The sequence below is a fragment of the Anguilla rostrata genome, chromosome 6 (genome assembly GCF_018555375.3).
Source record: "Anguilla rostrata isolate EN2019 chromosome 6, ASM1855537v3, whole genome shotgun sequence".
Classification (NCBI taxonomy): Eukaryota; Metazoa; Chordata; class Actinopteri; order Anguilliformes; family Anguillidae; genus Anguilla; species Anguilla rostrata.
Genome location: NC_057938.1, coordinates 19,951,800 through 19,966,904, shown reverse-complemented (window position 1 = coordinate 19,966,904; position 15,105 = coordinate 19,951,800). Strand labels below are relative to the sequence as shown.

At 45.5% G+C, this 15,105-nt stretch overlaps 1 protein-coding gene across 1 annotated transcript in view; it reads right to left on the bottom strand.

Moving 5' to 3' along the window:
• LOC135256788 (F-BAR domain only protein 1-like) overlaps positions 1–15,105 on the bottom strand; it is a 53,243-nt gene that overhangs the window by 34,615 nt on the left and 3,523 nt on the right. Inside the window, exon 2 of the mRNA XM_064338930.1 lies at positions 8,859–8,907. Coding sequence (XP_064195000.1) covers positions 8,859–8,885 — 27 coding nt within the window. The 5' untranslated portion in view covers positions 8,886–8,907. The remainder of the gene's footprint in view (positions 1–8,858; positions 8,908–15,105) is intronic.

The following is a 15,105-nucleotide window of genomic DNA, read 5'->3' as shown; positions in this document are numbered from 1 at the left end:
GTTAGATGATGTATAACGCTGTGCTTATATAACGCGCGGCTATGGTGGAGAACGGAGGATGTGTGTAATTAATTCATACCGCATGTTATGCCTCCACAGTTCCCTTATTTAACAGTCCTTAATTCATCAGTGGTCTCCAACCCTGGATTCTCTGCTGGAAATTGACCCCAAGAAAGGAGAGCCACCCTGATTTGCCCATGTATTGCAGTCTAGTTCACTTAACAACACACAATTACACACACACACACAAAAGCATAACTGACAGCTACAGTTCATGGAATAAATGTGACAAAGATACTCCACATTACAGGAGATACAATTAACCTGCTGAGCTAAAAGCCAGGGTTCACAAGTTAAGGGAACTAATCATACGCCTATTGCTTCTCCAGGGGTGAAGTCACAGTCCGCAGCTGCGTCTCCAAACCATGTCTGGGCACGGATACCCGCATCTGTGTAAAAACGTTCCATACCTATGGTTTTTTATCTGCAACCCAAGTAAAAAATTGAAAAAATCATATAGAACATTCATGTCCTTCACAGACAGTAAAATTTTAAAGTGTCCATCATGGAGGACAATGATGCTAACCCTAGCTCCAAATTCTGCAACAAGAGGAAGACGTGTACCTTTTCAATCTTCTTGAGAGTTTTGTGGATAACTGACACAATGTCAATAACCAATTCAACAAATCCGCTCGTTGCATCCTTGAAGGATGAAGAAACCAGATATGTAGTGGGGCAGGGAATTGACAGAAGAGTCCTCATTCAGTTTCCGAGAAAGACAGTTATGAATAATAACCACCAGTAGCCTTAACACACAAATCACCCAAGCTCCACATCTACGGAGCCGACTGCGTATGAGACAAGGCCAGCACCGCTGTCGTCTGTCACAGGCTTCCCCGGCCTACTGGCCTCCCACACTGCCCGAGGGAGCGTCTGCAAATTACTCTCCCATTTCAACAGGCTGTGTGTTCATTTAACCGTTTTGCTGTTAATTACAACACCCCTGCACAATACACACAGGCATTAACGGGGCTAATTACTTTAACAAAGACGAGTTGTAGGAAGGGGAATTCCGAGCTTTCGATTTGTCTGAAAGTTCTACAGTTAGATAATTCCAGTTCTCACAAAAAAGGTTGAAATAATGCAGTTTAAAAACATATCTTGGAACACATTTGATATAAAAAGGGGAATTTCACTTTTTAACACTTCTGGGGTCATTTGCACACCTACCTGGGTTTTTGTGTGCACCCCAGACAGTTTTTAGGTTGCTTGCTTCAATATTTAGATATTTAGATATACCCGTGTAAGCAAACCCCCTCACCCCCCATCCAATATAAGCCCATTCAACGTCAAACTCTACGTTAGACTCATTGTAAACGCACGTCCTTGCTTCTCATGACTGATATTGTCCTTCTAATGAATGTGTCGCCCTTCACTTTTTTTGCTTACATTTTAGATACATTTTAAAGGGGAATTAAAATGTATCAGAACAAACTGAAGACATTTTCAATTATTACCCCCAAAATTGTGCCTTGCGTTTCTGCCATTACTGGCATGCACACACACAAACACACAGCAAATCCACACAAATCCACACATAAAGGTCTGCAGTTAAAGTACTCGCCTGCAATAAAACAAATGCTTCACAGGCTGCACAGAACAATAGAAGAGATGGTGCTGACCGGAGGAGAGCTGTACATCTAACTGACAAAAGTAAGCCTGTAGACCCCTGGCACATAGATGGTGGGAATTAATGCAGCAGTAACCCAAGGAATCCTGGCCTACTTCAACCTCCCTAGTTCTGGCAGGATGATTATAAGATTGATATATGTGATTACAAAGACTATTCTGATTGAGTCGGTCTCTCTACAGAAAAAAAAAATCAATGGATGCTCATGCTATATCGTAAATATTAGAGCCAACCGGGAAAACAGCAACAACTTGTGGTGATTTGTGCTAACGATGACATTCAGCCAAACTCAGCAGGCCATTTGAAATCCTTTAGTGTCCGGATTTACAACAGCGGGTGTGCAAACCCCAGGGGGTCCCTGAAGGCACTGCAGGGGCTCCCTGGCCAGGCTTGGTATGCTATGACTATACATAGATTTGGGAAAATATTTCAAAATATAAAACCTTTTTTAAACATAACCCTTTTTAAACTCAGGGTGGGGGATCCCTGGATGACTCTGAGCGCGGCTGGAGGGTCCCTGGATCAGAAAAGGTTGAAAACCCCCGGTTCGGTGGACGTAATCGCAGTGGTGTTCTCTGAGTGAGCAGACGAGACAGTAGCTGTAATCACAGACACAGTGACAGACCATTGTTTTCTGTTGCTGGCTCTAATGATCAGTCCCCACACTGTGACTGTATGGACGAACGCTGGTGATGCATTATTCTGGCTTCTAGTCTGGCCCGTTCTGAAGTGGAAACCTTATTCTAATACAAATTCAGCTGTCCTACTGAATTGCTCCATGATACCAATTCAGCTGTCTTCTGCTATTTCTGTTTATAATGATGCAGGGGACTGCCCTGCTCAAACAGTGAATGACTGTTGTTGCTATGGTTTCACATCCCAGACTAAATAAAATAAAACTATGGTTTCATATCCCAAACTAAATAAAATCTGCCCAGTTTCAATCACTGTGGGAGGCTTTTTTTAAATTATTTTTTGTTTAAGTAACCTACAAGGTCAAGAACTGAAAGCTTGTAATAAAACAAAGCAGTTTCCTATCCGTGCATTAGATCTGTGAGATGGGGAACAAAAATATTTAATTGCTGGTCTATTTAAGTGACGCATTTCAAACAACCAAGTGATAAGCAGCAGTAATGTGAGAAGTGAAATGCTAGCACCAATCCTGCATGGAAGACTTTAATCTGGGAGAACTAACCGCGAGCATCCGTCACTAGATAAACGTGGTGTGAATGAAGGTCAGTGTTGAACCTGTCCAGCTGAATTGAATGGACTGATGGTGATGGGCTGTCAGTCTGAACACTGTTTCTAAGCCTCTGAGCCTTCGAGTATTAGAGAGAGTGGAACTCGGCATTTTGCCAAAGGAGACAAAAAGTGGGAGAGTCACATCCAGGAATGACAAAATCATCCCTGTGCTTAATTGGATGAATAACTGTCAATCCCTCTTTACCTCAGCCGATGTGTGCTAACCATATAAAGGCTGTCATGCATAATCTAGGTGCTCTTTTCAAGTGTTGCTTTCTTTGAAGGGCTGTGCTATATTGCATGTGAGTGAGACTATATGCAAAACAAATTCTTGAAAATTAATTCTCATTCATTCATGCATTCATTCAGAAACATTTGTGACGGCTGAGTTATGTTTTCTCCACTTCTCTGTAGAGTGCTTTGAGATCGTGGCAAGAAAGGCATTATATAAATGTCACCCGTTGTTATGACGACCCTCCCTGTGAAAAGTCCCTTGAAAATCACTGGCCGACAGCCAGGCACTGGCAACACCTGGAGCACTTCCTCCCGAAACAGGACCCTCCCCCTTTAGTGCCCCAGCGGGACCCAGATCCGTAAGTGGGACGGAATATATTAAGTTACTGCGGAATGTGAAGTTGAAACAGAAGTCGTATAAAACCCAAGGTCTTTGATCGCAGTAACATAACCACTGAGGTGAGGCATATGGCAAAAGAAAAAGCTTCGGGATTAACCGGCAGTTCGAATCGTGTTACCGCATCAGATTATCGGCATCAGATTATCGGTATGGCGTTTTGGGGCTGAGTCCCGTCTCTGTCTAAAACCCGTCTAGACCCACATCTTCTAAATCCTTCACCATAAAAAAGCAAGCAGGTGGATAGATCGCTAAGCATACGCTGCCGGTGTTGCCCCGTGTAGGCCGACTGATCCATGGTCAGGCTCATACAGTGTACGCTGACCCCAGATCAGTTTAGGATTTCATCCAGGCTGTTATTAGGGCAAATGCTTGGACCGGCTTCCCAAGTCAGTTCCAACCATCGATCACCTGGGCTAAACATCCTATGTCACGACTGGGACCATTAAAATTATTGCAGACGATTCCAATGACCCATTTTCCCAGGGCGTCAGCGCAGGGCTAATTAAATCCACCTGCGCAAGAGCGCGATACGTGCAGGAGCCCGCCGCGCGCCTGTCGCCGTTACCGCGGTGATTAATGGCTTTGGCGCAGAGCAGCTGCAGTCAGCAGTGAGCGAGAGGGGCGGGGCGGGGCGACGCGCAGACGCCTGGCGACGCTCGCGGCCGGCGGACCTCACGGGCCGCCCGTTTCAAATTACCTTTTCCCGTCGCCTTACATCGCCGCCCCGAATCTCTCACCTCGCCAGTCAGTCCCTTTATCCGGCAGAACGGCGAGCCATTGTGCTCGTTTTCATTAATCTAATTCACCGACGGCGATCCGCGGCTGGCCCCGAGCTCCCGCGCCTAAATTAAGCCACCAGCCCCCGGGGTTCTCTGCCCCTGTTACTCCAGACGGAGAGATACGAGGCGGGCAATCGGAACGAAACAGTTTCTGCTTATATATCCGAGGGACGCATTTACATAATTACAATTACGGGATGCTAGCGCCATTTCAAAAGAAACAGACTTTCATTTCCCCTGCCGCGTGCACCTGCGGAACGCGGCCAGCAGACAGGTGATGCCGTGCAGGGTAAGCATAGTAATACAGTCCATGTATGCGCACGTATAAAGTTTATTCACACTCCTTTTCACAATCGGGGTGCGTTTCCAACTGCAACAAAAAAAAAATCAACTAGTGCCTATTGAACTTTGAAATAAGACCAAATGTCCCACATCTTATATAACCGATCTTCAGTCTCAAACAGACCTTCCTGAATCAGAACATGCACTGTGCATGAAGGTGAAAAATGCTATAGTTATAGCAGGTTGAAAAGTTATAGAGATGACCCTGATACAGAAATAATCTTGCATAAGACAATCATGTGCAGGTTACATGTATAAAACCTTTTCATATTGCAGAAGAAGAAAAAAATCACTGAATTACTTTACAATTATTTTTTGCTGCAAAAAACTTTGGAGAGTAATTCTGTAATTTTCTTAGACTGCAAATGAATAAACAACTAGTGCCTCTGGACCTTTCAAATGAAACAATATCTCCAGAGGCTTACAAAAGCAGCTAGCTCACTTAAGAGGTGGGAGAGCAGTACTAGCTCAACTCTCCTCCGTCACTAGAGACGATGGAATGGGCCTTGCAACACTGAAGATTCTGCGAACAAAGTTACCAAAATGCATTAAAGTTCAGCAGGGGCGACTTTGACGCAAACACACACAACCCCTCACCCAAGCCTCCCCTCTCCCCCTCCACCAAAAGCAGGAACGAGGCACACGCTCGGGTTTTTGGGATCCGGCAGGTAACCCGCGACCCCGCCCAAAATAACATTCGAGACGGAGCCGAGGATTAGCCCCCCCCCGCTCCGGCTCCCGCTTGCAGTTCATTGGCAGTTGGTCGCAGCAGTTGGCGCTTTGCTCTCTGAGCCGAAATTAATTGCCGCTCCTCAGCAATTCCCGCAAACGGTCTCGCACGCGCGCGCCAGCCGCTCCTTCTCGGCCTCCAGTCGACCGCCAGACTGCAGTGAAGCGACCGTCTGTGGTGAAGACGCCCGTCTCGTTTCAAGTTAATAAGTCTGAAGAAATCTGCCCGGGGTCCCTTAACCAAAAGGCTGACGCAATATTACTACGGAAGGTTCGTTGATGGGGTTAGCAAGCAAAATGGCTATTTAAAAAGGTTTTTTTAAATTCTTATTATTTTTTAATTGAGTGTGGAGTATGGAGGGTCACAGGCTGTTGTTGCCATGTTGAGGATGTCAGGTTTTACTATGACAGTGCCGGCCACTTCACTCATCTGATCTTTGATCATTAGTATGTACTGCTGTCCACACTTAGTAATGCTCTATGTAAGCACACTTTACAGTGTACACTTTACAGAAGACCCAATAGCCTATACTCAAAAGCCTCCATATGCACCACACTACTAATCAGAAATAAAGGGTTTTGATCACACAACGTATCTTTGCTCTTGTGGAAAAATGACACATTTAAGTATGGGCATAAAAGTAATTATGAAACTATCCAGTATGTAATGAAAATACCAATTATAATCCCCTCTTACACAATGTACCACAATTCCCAGAAACCCCCTGAGGTAGTATTTCATTCAGGAAACCGATGACCCTGGTCAGGGTGGACTGAAGCCAGCCAGTGTAACTACTGCAACTGCTTTCATCCATTGTAACCGATGCCTGATGTGAGCGGCGGGGCCCATGCCAGGGATGTGAACCCGTAGCCCCCGCTGCAGCGCTCGTGCACTTTAATGGGCGAGAGGGGGCTTTGGCCGGCTTTGTCTGACACAATGGAGGAATCTTACATTTCAAACCCAGCGGTCCACTCGTCCCCCCCCTCCGCCCCATCCCCGCACGATGAGGCCTGCGCTACAAAGGCGGGGGGGGGGGTCACGTGGTCTGCACACAGACAGCGGGGCCCACCGCTCAATTGACACAGTCAGCTTTGACGCTGAGCCAAAGTTTTCACAATGGGGCGGTATGTCTGTGGAGGGTGGGTTGGCGGGTGGGGGGATGGGGAGGGGGGGAGTTGGGATGGTCAAATACCCCTGCAGAGGCATCAGTTACAGAACCTCCCCCTCCTCCTCCTCCTCCATACACCCCCAACCCCTGCTGCTAGCCCCCTGCTGAATAGAGAGGTGCGACTGTCTCTGTGACTAATGCTATCCCATGTCTCATAGCCCAATCCTCATTCACCCATCACAGCTTCCGAATCTGAAGGCTGACAGCTCATCCAAATGCTCTCAAGGCTGCTGCACTACTGAGAATAATGGAGAATGTACTGACTGTCTTTCTCAGGAGCAATGTCTCCATTAGCAGATTACCAGCAGTAGCCTTAGCTTCTGTTGCATTGTTATTGACCGTTCCCCAGTCGTCAGCTGTTGAGCTGAAATTGTATTGTGCATTTGAATCCATGTGCACCTGACCCACGTGGTTTCACAGAAATAGCTTTACAGTTTGCAGATTTCTCTATTTAGAGAAATGATGACACACAGGAAGATGGTCTCTGAGTCTGTTGTTAACTATCTATTTGTTTGTAGACACAATGTGAGATGTGTATGTGTGTATTTGTATATGCATGTGCATGCAAGTATGCGTGTGTAGTGTGTATGCAGGTGCATGCAAGTGTATGCGTGTGTGTGTTTGCATGTGCCTGCACGTGTGTGCAAGTGTATTTGATGGTGTGTGTGTGTGTGTGGGGTGTGCGTGTGTGTACGCATGTCTGGGTATGTGCATGCAGGTGTATGCGAGTGTGTGTGTGTGTGTGCCTGTATGTGTGTGTGTGTGTGTGTATGTTTGGCTGCCAGTCAGGAGTACAAGCCTGGCTGAATCAGCTCACTGGGGCTGTGAGAATCTGCTGCATCATGAGGTTGTGCTGACGGTCAGTGTGTCATTCTGCCAGGCAACTGGAGCACTGGGAAAACACCAGAAACATCAGAACACCAGAACATTGCGCTCTGTGTAAAACGGCACCTAAATGCCCGTTTCCACCAGGAATGACAACTGAAGATATAAACTGTAAAATTACAATAATGTCAAAGAGTTATTCAATGATAACAGCTAATTCTAATGCTCAAGTGAATGAATGTGGCTAAATTACAACAACTACAATAATGAGTCAATTAAATCACTTTCCTTAGATTTCTTAGAACCCACTTAAAAAGATTACAATGTGTCAAAACAACTGTTGCCATGTGGACAAAAATGAACAATTTAGTTTCATCGTTACAACTGGAAATGTTTTTTTACTGTCTACAGACTGAGGGTGACTTGCACCGCTTGGTGCGAGATTCCGGTCCATCGCCCTGCTATTCTGGAAGGTTCCAGCTGGCCTGCTGTTCCAAGCTGGCCAAGTAATAGAGGACCAGGACCAAAATTAGCCTGTCCAGATGTGCTGACAGTCCAGAGTGCACAACGGGCCCCTGGGAGAGGACTACAGAGGCCTGGCCCGTTTCCCGCCAACTGGCGACCCAGGTTCCGCAGGGAACCGCCCGCTTCTCACTCACAACGTAGGCAGAGAAGCAAAGAGGCCTCGTGCATATCTGGGATCACTCTAGGGGACAACATCCCTATCTCTCTCCACCTCAGACCGACTGTTCAAACAAAAGGTTTATATTCGAGCTCTAACTGGCAGAACCCCATCCACCTTTTTAATCCTGCTCCAGCACCTAGGTTTGTGCTATGAAAAATTATCAGTGATTTAACTGTTCATGCTGATCTCTGGATTTAGAAGGACGTTTTACATTTTCTAGTCAGAAAGAATGTATGTGTGTGTGTGTGTGTGAGAGAGAGAGAGAGAGACAGAGAGAGAGATAGAGAAAGAGAAAGAGAGAGAGTACTATTTTTGGAATTAAACCAAGAGAATGTTGAATGCACCAATCATACACTAAGAGCCCTACAAAACCACTTTATTATGATGGAGGCATCCAACTAAATGCTTTCCAAACAGTTTGTATTCCCAAACAACCACGACAGGGACTTTTCAATACCCAAGATCCCTCTCTCATTGGCACTTCATTCATCACTTGTGTTGCAGACACAGCTCTATAAGCACAATGAGATGGGACTTGGAGGTCTCAGAGCACTAAGGAGAAGTGACAAACACCAGTGGAAGGCCTGAATAAATTTCACACAGCCCACAGAGCTGCCTCACACCAATTCTCCAGTAAGCTTAAAGCAATCTCCGCTTGGACACCGGACCCATTTGTCTGCATCGTCAGAAGGCAACTACGCGAACTGACACCAGGTCAAAAACAGGAAGCCCAAACAACAGAGGATTCGACCGACGCACTCACCCAGAAGTTGTTTTTGAAGAACGCCATCTTGTTCGGAGCTTAGTGAGATCTGAAAGAGGAAAAGAAAATAGGCATTAAGAGGCCTGACTGAACATTTGTGAGAAAGACGAGAATCCTCTCCACCCAGCTCTCTGAAAAGCATATAAAAGCAAAAGTTTCCCTGAGTCTGTTGCTGCACCCACTCACTAATCCTTCAGACCCACTCCTGCAGCAAACCATAGACGTCTCCACAGAACAATGACCCTGGTTAACATTGTCCCTAGATACGATGCCGGGTTGGAAGATGCCTCCGGCAAGACACACAAGCAGATGAATGAGGTGAGCAGCCGTCCATTTTTATCAATGCCTACTCCGAACCATGTAGCAGCATACTTAATGGCAGAAAAGAAAAAAAATCTTTTGTTTGGTTACGGTTTTTTTTCTACAGTTGGGTGAAGGCAGTTCCAGAAAATCCTAAAGCTCAAATCAAGCTTCTAACCTACTTTCCTGAGTACTTGAAATTCAGTTTCAGTTGCAGGAAACCGAGTTGCATGAAACTTAGTCGCATAAAACCATATTTGATCGCATTAAGTAGGACCCCTCAGGTCAAAGGAGGTTGTCTAACTGGGTACAAACTTTTAATGTATGTGGCAGAGCTTCTTGCTTCATGGTTCCAAAACTTTACAGTGACCTTCCCCAGATCGTGAAAAATTCAGAAACTGTTACATCTTTCATTCAGAGATCAAAAATGACATCCTCTCGTATAACACCTGTCCTCTCTAATCTAAATCTACACCAGACCTGAGTGAGTAAAATTTGCACGCATACTGTATGTATATGGTCTATATGTATATCGATTGTGCTATAAAAAAGAAGGAATTATTGCTCATATGTACACGTACTGTATGTCGCGCAGCTAAGGAGGGTCATCAATTCCCATGACCACCCTGTGTGCTTAGAGCAGCTCTGCCCCTCTGAAGAGGCGCTAGGCTCCAGCTTAAACTTTAGCGCAACACAGCACGAGTACTCACTGTTCTGCATGCCTGCTTTCGCAAGCAACCGGCACCTCTTCAGAAAGAGCTTCTGGGACCGAAGCCGAAAAAAAACCTCCGGCTCAAGCGCATCGCGCTGCAAATTCACCCGGGTGCGACGCGGTGAACATTAAACACGCAAAAGATGTCGCTCTGGGTCAAAAGACCGGCCGTACGAATAATAGAATCACCCAGGCAAAGGGCAGGGAAGAGTGGGAGGAGGAGCAGAGAAGGGGAGAAAAGACGAGGTGAAGTTAGGCGGGTCACTTCACCTTATTAGCCACAGACAACGTGCGCGGAAAGGACAAATTTCGACAACTGTGCGATGACTAAAATAACACCACCACCTACACTCCTCATTTATCACCCGTCATCTGAGAAACGAAGTTACTGGAGCCGAGGGAAAGATATACAAGCGAACACATTCAGAGACGGAGAAAAGGAAGCACGGAGGTTGAGTGGGAGAGAAAAAAAACGGATACAGTGCTAAGGCAGACCACAGTCATCTAACACTCACCATGACAGTCACCTGGGAGTCGGAAAAAAGACGCCCACCTTGCACACACACCACGGTACCCCGCACACAGACACACACAAAAAAACACACACAAAAACGCAAATGCAAACACACAACCGCAAACACACCCACCCACACACACACATGCACACACACACACACACACACACACACATTCCAACAGTGAATCTGCCTAATTTACATCTCTTTATCTACAGTGAGTCACATAGTCAGCTTTCAGATTTCTGCACCCAAGACACAAGACACACACCCAACAACAGCATGATAGCCTGCCGGCTGAATCAAATCTCCCTGCCCACTCCTTCGCGGCTATAGCAATAATGCGGCACTGTGATTTTTCCCTGTGCAGCAGTGACATGCTCTCCATCAATCCGTGGCAGGAGTAATACCTGTTTGTGAGTGCAGGGAAGAGAACGTCCACCGAAGATTGACAGGTTCCCCCCCCCCCGTGGAGAAACCTATCCACTGGGGAGCCATTACCCAGGTGGTGAAAGACAGCTGATCTCCTAAGAATATTATAAGCACTAATCACCAGAGAAAGTGCTGATCATTCATGGCTACAGACACCCCTAATCAATAACCAGACAGCTCCAAAAACTGATTGCCATAGATGGTGCTACTCATTAACTGCAACTGGGAACTGAGTGCACTTTAGCCAGACACAGCTTGAATAACTAATCGCCAGCAAACTATAATAACTAATCACCACAGACAACTAATAATCAATCACTAGAAAGAACTCTGATCACTTGCCTAATCCTTACAGGCAAATCTAATCGCGAATCAGACTGCAACAATCATTAATTGCCGCGATATACAGTCAACATTTCATACAGTCAGCTACAATCACTATGGCTGGTGTTTGTCACAGAAGTTGTGTGTGTCACAGTTGTGTGTGATTTTCGCATTTTTTTGGGGGCCTTTCCCCATTTTATGCCATTTCTGCATTTTTGTCAATTCTTTGGTGCTTTTTCAGATTTTGTTGTCAGTTTTTTGACAGCAACTGTCTACCTTAACATATCCTTCAGCCAGTTGTTGAAATCAGATGTTTGACTGCCTCTGTCAACAATGTTTCATGCGGAGTGCTCTTTCTCTTGTTACAGCAGGGGTGCACAACTCTGCGTGCTGGTATTTGTTCCAACCAATTACCTTAGTTTTAGTTTTCTGACAGCTCGAAAAACTATGCTGATTCACCCATGTACTTGAGCACAGTAAAACCTTGCGATACACCTCTGCGGTGATATCTGGTGCTTATACAAATACACTACATGGCCAAAAGCAAGTGGACAGATGACATACAATTTCTGAAATTTCAGCTGAAACAGGAAAGGGCATTACCAAAACTGTAGGGGAAGCACAGAATTGTCTAGAATGTGATTGTATGCTATAGCATTAAGATTTGCCTTCACATCACTAAGGGGCCTAGTCCAAACCATGAAAAACAGTCCCATACCAAGGAGTGTTCAGATGCTTTTGGGCATATAGTGTATACATGTAATTAAAGAGCAGAAGTTGGCAGAAAAATTCCGAAACGGATCAGTCCACCCCTGTTGTGCTCCCCTGCATAAAGGTAATGCTATCAGTGACAACAGGTGCTCCATCAAAGCCTCAGCCTCGCAATGTAGGCTACAAAATGTACCAAATAAAACTTTAAAAATATACAAATGGACACATTATATTCATATTACTTTAATAATGCAATTTGAGCACGCTGTTTCCAAAACCATTCTTGTCAAGGCAAAAAAGCACAATTTTTACTTCCGTGACGGAACAAACCGATTAAATGCACCAGCCTATCAACGCATTTTACTCGTATTTTTTACTAGTGGCAACTGCCCAGTTATTTTTTATTTTTTTTACTTCAAGCACTTGCTACAGTTGCACGTGTTATTTCAGATTTAACAACAATGACCAATATTTCCAGGACAAACACGTAGCCTTCATAATCACCAATACTGAATATTCCTATCACCAAAGTCAATATCACTGTAATCACGACTGACTATAGATCGCTAATCTGCTATTGCAACAAGGCAGTTCTCTGCCCCAGGTGCTGTCATAATTGCTGAGGAAAGCCGCAGGTTGAGTGCAGACCACGGTGCTTTGCGTACCTCAGCTGCCCTTGTGGCATGGACAGAACCGGTAGATGGAACACAGTACCAGGCCCGTTCTGAACGTTAATTTCCATCTGCCGAAATGAACTCCCATTTGCAAAGGAGACAGAGATTGCCTTTTCTAGGTGGAGAGAGGGAGGGGAGAAACAGAAGAGCGGGGCTTTAACAGAACTGAAAACAAAACCTACTTGGTGCACGCGTTTTGTGATTTACAACTTGAAACATTTTTAAGAGTGCTGACATTTACCCTGTGCGTATCACTTTACACAAGAGGCTGTGATCCTACCTGTTTTATTGTTGTACTCAAACACTTGAAGACCTCTGTTAGACAAATGGCTGGTTAAGAGCGTGGGCATAATGTGAAGCTGGGGCCCTTTGACCTCCCAAGGCCAGGAGTTATGCACACTGGTTAAGCTCAAAAAAACACTCACAATGCCACAAACTGTGACCCTCACCGGGAGGAAATGAATGTAAAACATTTATCTAGCAGTGCTAATGAAAACAGCAGTTGTAAATGGCTTTGGGACTCATGGTAACACATTAAAACCTCATTCTGAGGAAGCGATACCCAGCGGTGCACCTGCGAGATATGGATTCTCGCTTGCAATGTATATGACGGATATTCGCGGCCACCGTTGGAAAGCCCTGAAGATTGCCATCTGGTGTACTGCAATGCTGCTATTAACAGGTAAGTTGTGAGTCACTGAAACGTACAAAGCTGTACCGACGAGGAGAAAGTCTCTGAGGCAGGACACCGTTGTTATTTTATCACCAAAGTCTTTACTGATGCGTATCCCCTATGCTAGATGCGCTTGTCATATAGCCCATTTCCCGGGAGTGTTACAGATCATTAGTCCACAATGGAATGCACAAATTGCAATTCTCACAAGTTAACTGACAAGTTAATTACTTCCTTAAATACCCCGGAGCTCGCTGGCATAAATCGGTCCTTGTTTAAAGTGCACGGCGCAGCGCTGTTAATGTTGAAAGCCTGTATGAGGCGCAGACAGGATGACCTACCTGTAGGCGGGTGTTGAATAGAATAAAAACACAAAGAGAAGCTCGGAGCTTCCATTGGCTCAGGACTTTAATATTGCACTCTCTAAAGATAGACAGCATCACAGAATGGTGTGTTTGCCTCACAGGTATTCCAATCCAATTCTGACTCAAGTTCAGCACTTCCAGTTGATTCACCACCGACAACACATCAGTCATACATATACACACCCGCACATTTAAAATACACGTGCACACAGACCGTACATACAAGTGGAGGACCCGAAAACGTTAGGTAACAGCTTTCCTAAACCAGTAAAATCAATAACAGCCCGCTTCCTTGCGTTTTGTCGGTGCTGCCATATGTTTTAACGCTTTACCCCACCCCAACCTGCTTCTAATGTGTTGTTTTTATTGTTAGACATTGCTTCACTCACTTACACATGTACATGCATCTGTGGTTGATGCCGTTTGTATTCGTAGCCTGCTTCTGCTCGCGGCCTGTCTGCTTGCTGCCTATGCCATCGTTTGTCACAATATTGTGTTTGATGTCACACTGTGTGTGTGCATGCATTTGTCTTTTTTATTCCCCAGCCTTTGCACTCAAGAGCCTATCTGCCTCTTGTCAGCTCATCACTGTAAATATCCACTTGCCGATGTTACACGCGCCTAAGGTTATGTCAGCATCGAACTCAGAGCACAACACATCACCAGCAGAGGAAATAACCGCTGTCCCCAAGCGTGTGGATGTGTGTACCGCAGGACTACAATGTCCATGGGTCTATCTGTCCCCAAGTATATGAAAGTGTGTACCACAGGACTACAATGTCCAAAGGTCTATCTGTCCCCAAGTGTGTGGATGTGTGTACCCCAAGACTACAATGTCCATGGGTCTATCTGTCCCCAAGTATAAGAAGCGTGTATCCTAGGACTATAATGTCCAAAGGTCTATCTGTCCCCAAGTATATGGAAGTGTGTACCCCAGGACTACAATGTCCAAAGGTCTATCTGTCTAGTGTTTGAAAGTGTGTGCCCTAGGACTGTAATGTCCATAGGTCTATCTACCTGTACAGCCACCATATCAATTATTGACTATTCTGAATATACTGACACATCTAGAGCCCAATCAGGTGTTTCAGACAGAGGTGAACATCGTTCAGGGTTGCACACAGCACATAAGGCATGGGGCAGTACAGTGGTGTCTCAGAGCCATATTGATGGTGGAAACAAACAGCAGTTAAACAGATGGCCACAGTGGAAAAACAGCCCTTTAAGAGCCCTGCCGCCACCCTCGGGGGTGTCCTTCACCCCCTCCCTGGCGGGCAGCTCTCCCTGTTGGGCAGCCAGATTGGAACCGAGCCCCTGACAGACGCTTTTCTCTGGGCACACCCTTTCGCTTGCTCGCCCCCGGGCACACACATGCATACGAACCCGCATATATGCAAACACATATGTACATAATACACAAACACACACTCTATGCACTATAATATATAGAAGCCAGAACATATGTAAACATAGAAGTACACAAAATCACACACACATACACACGCACAACATACGTCTGCACTGCCTTTAGGCAAATACAC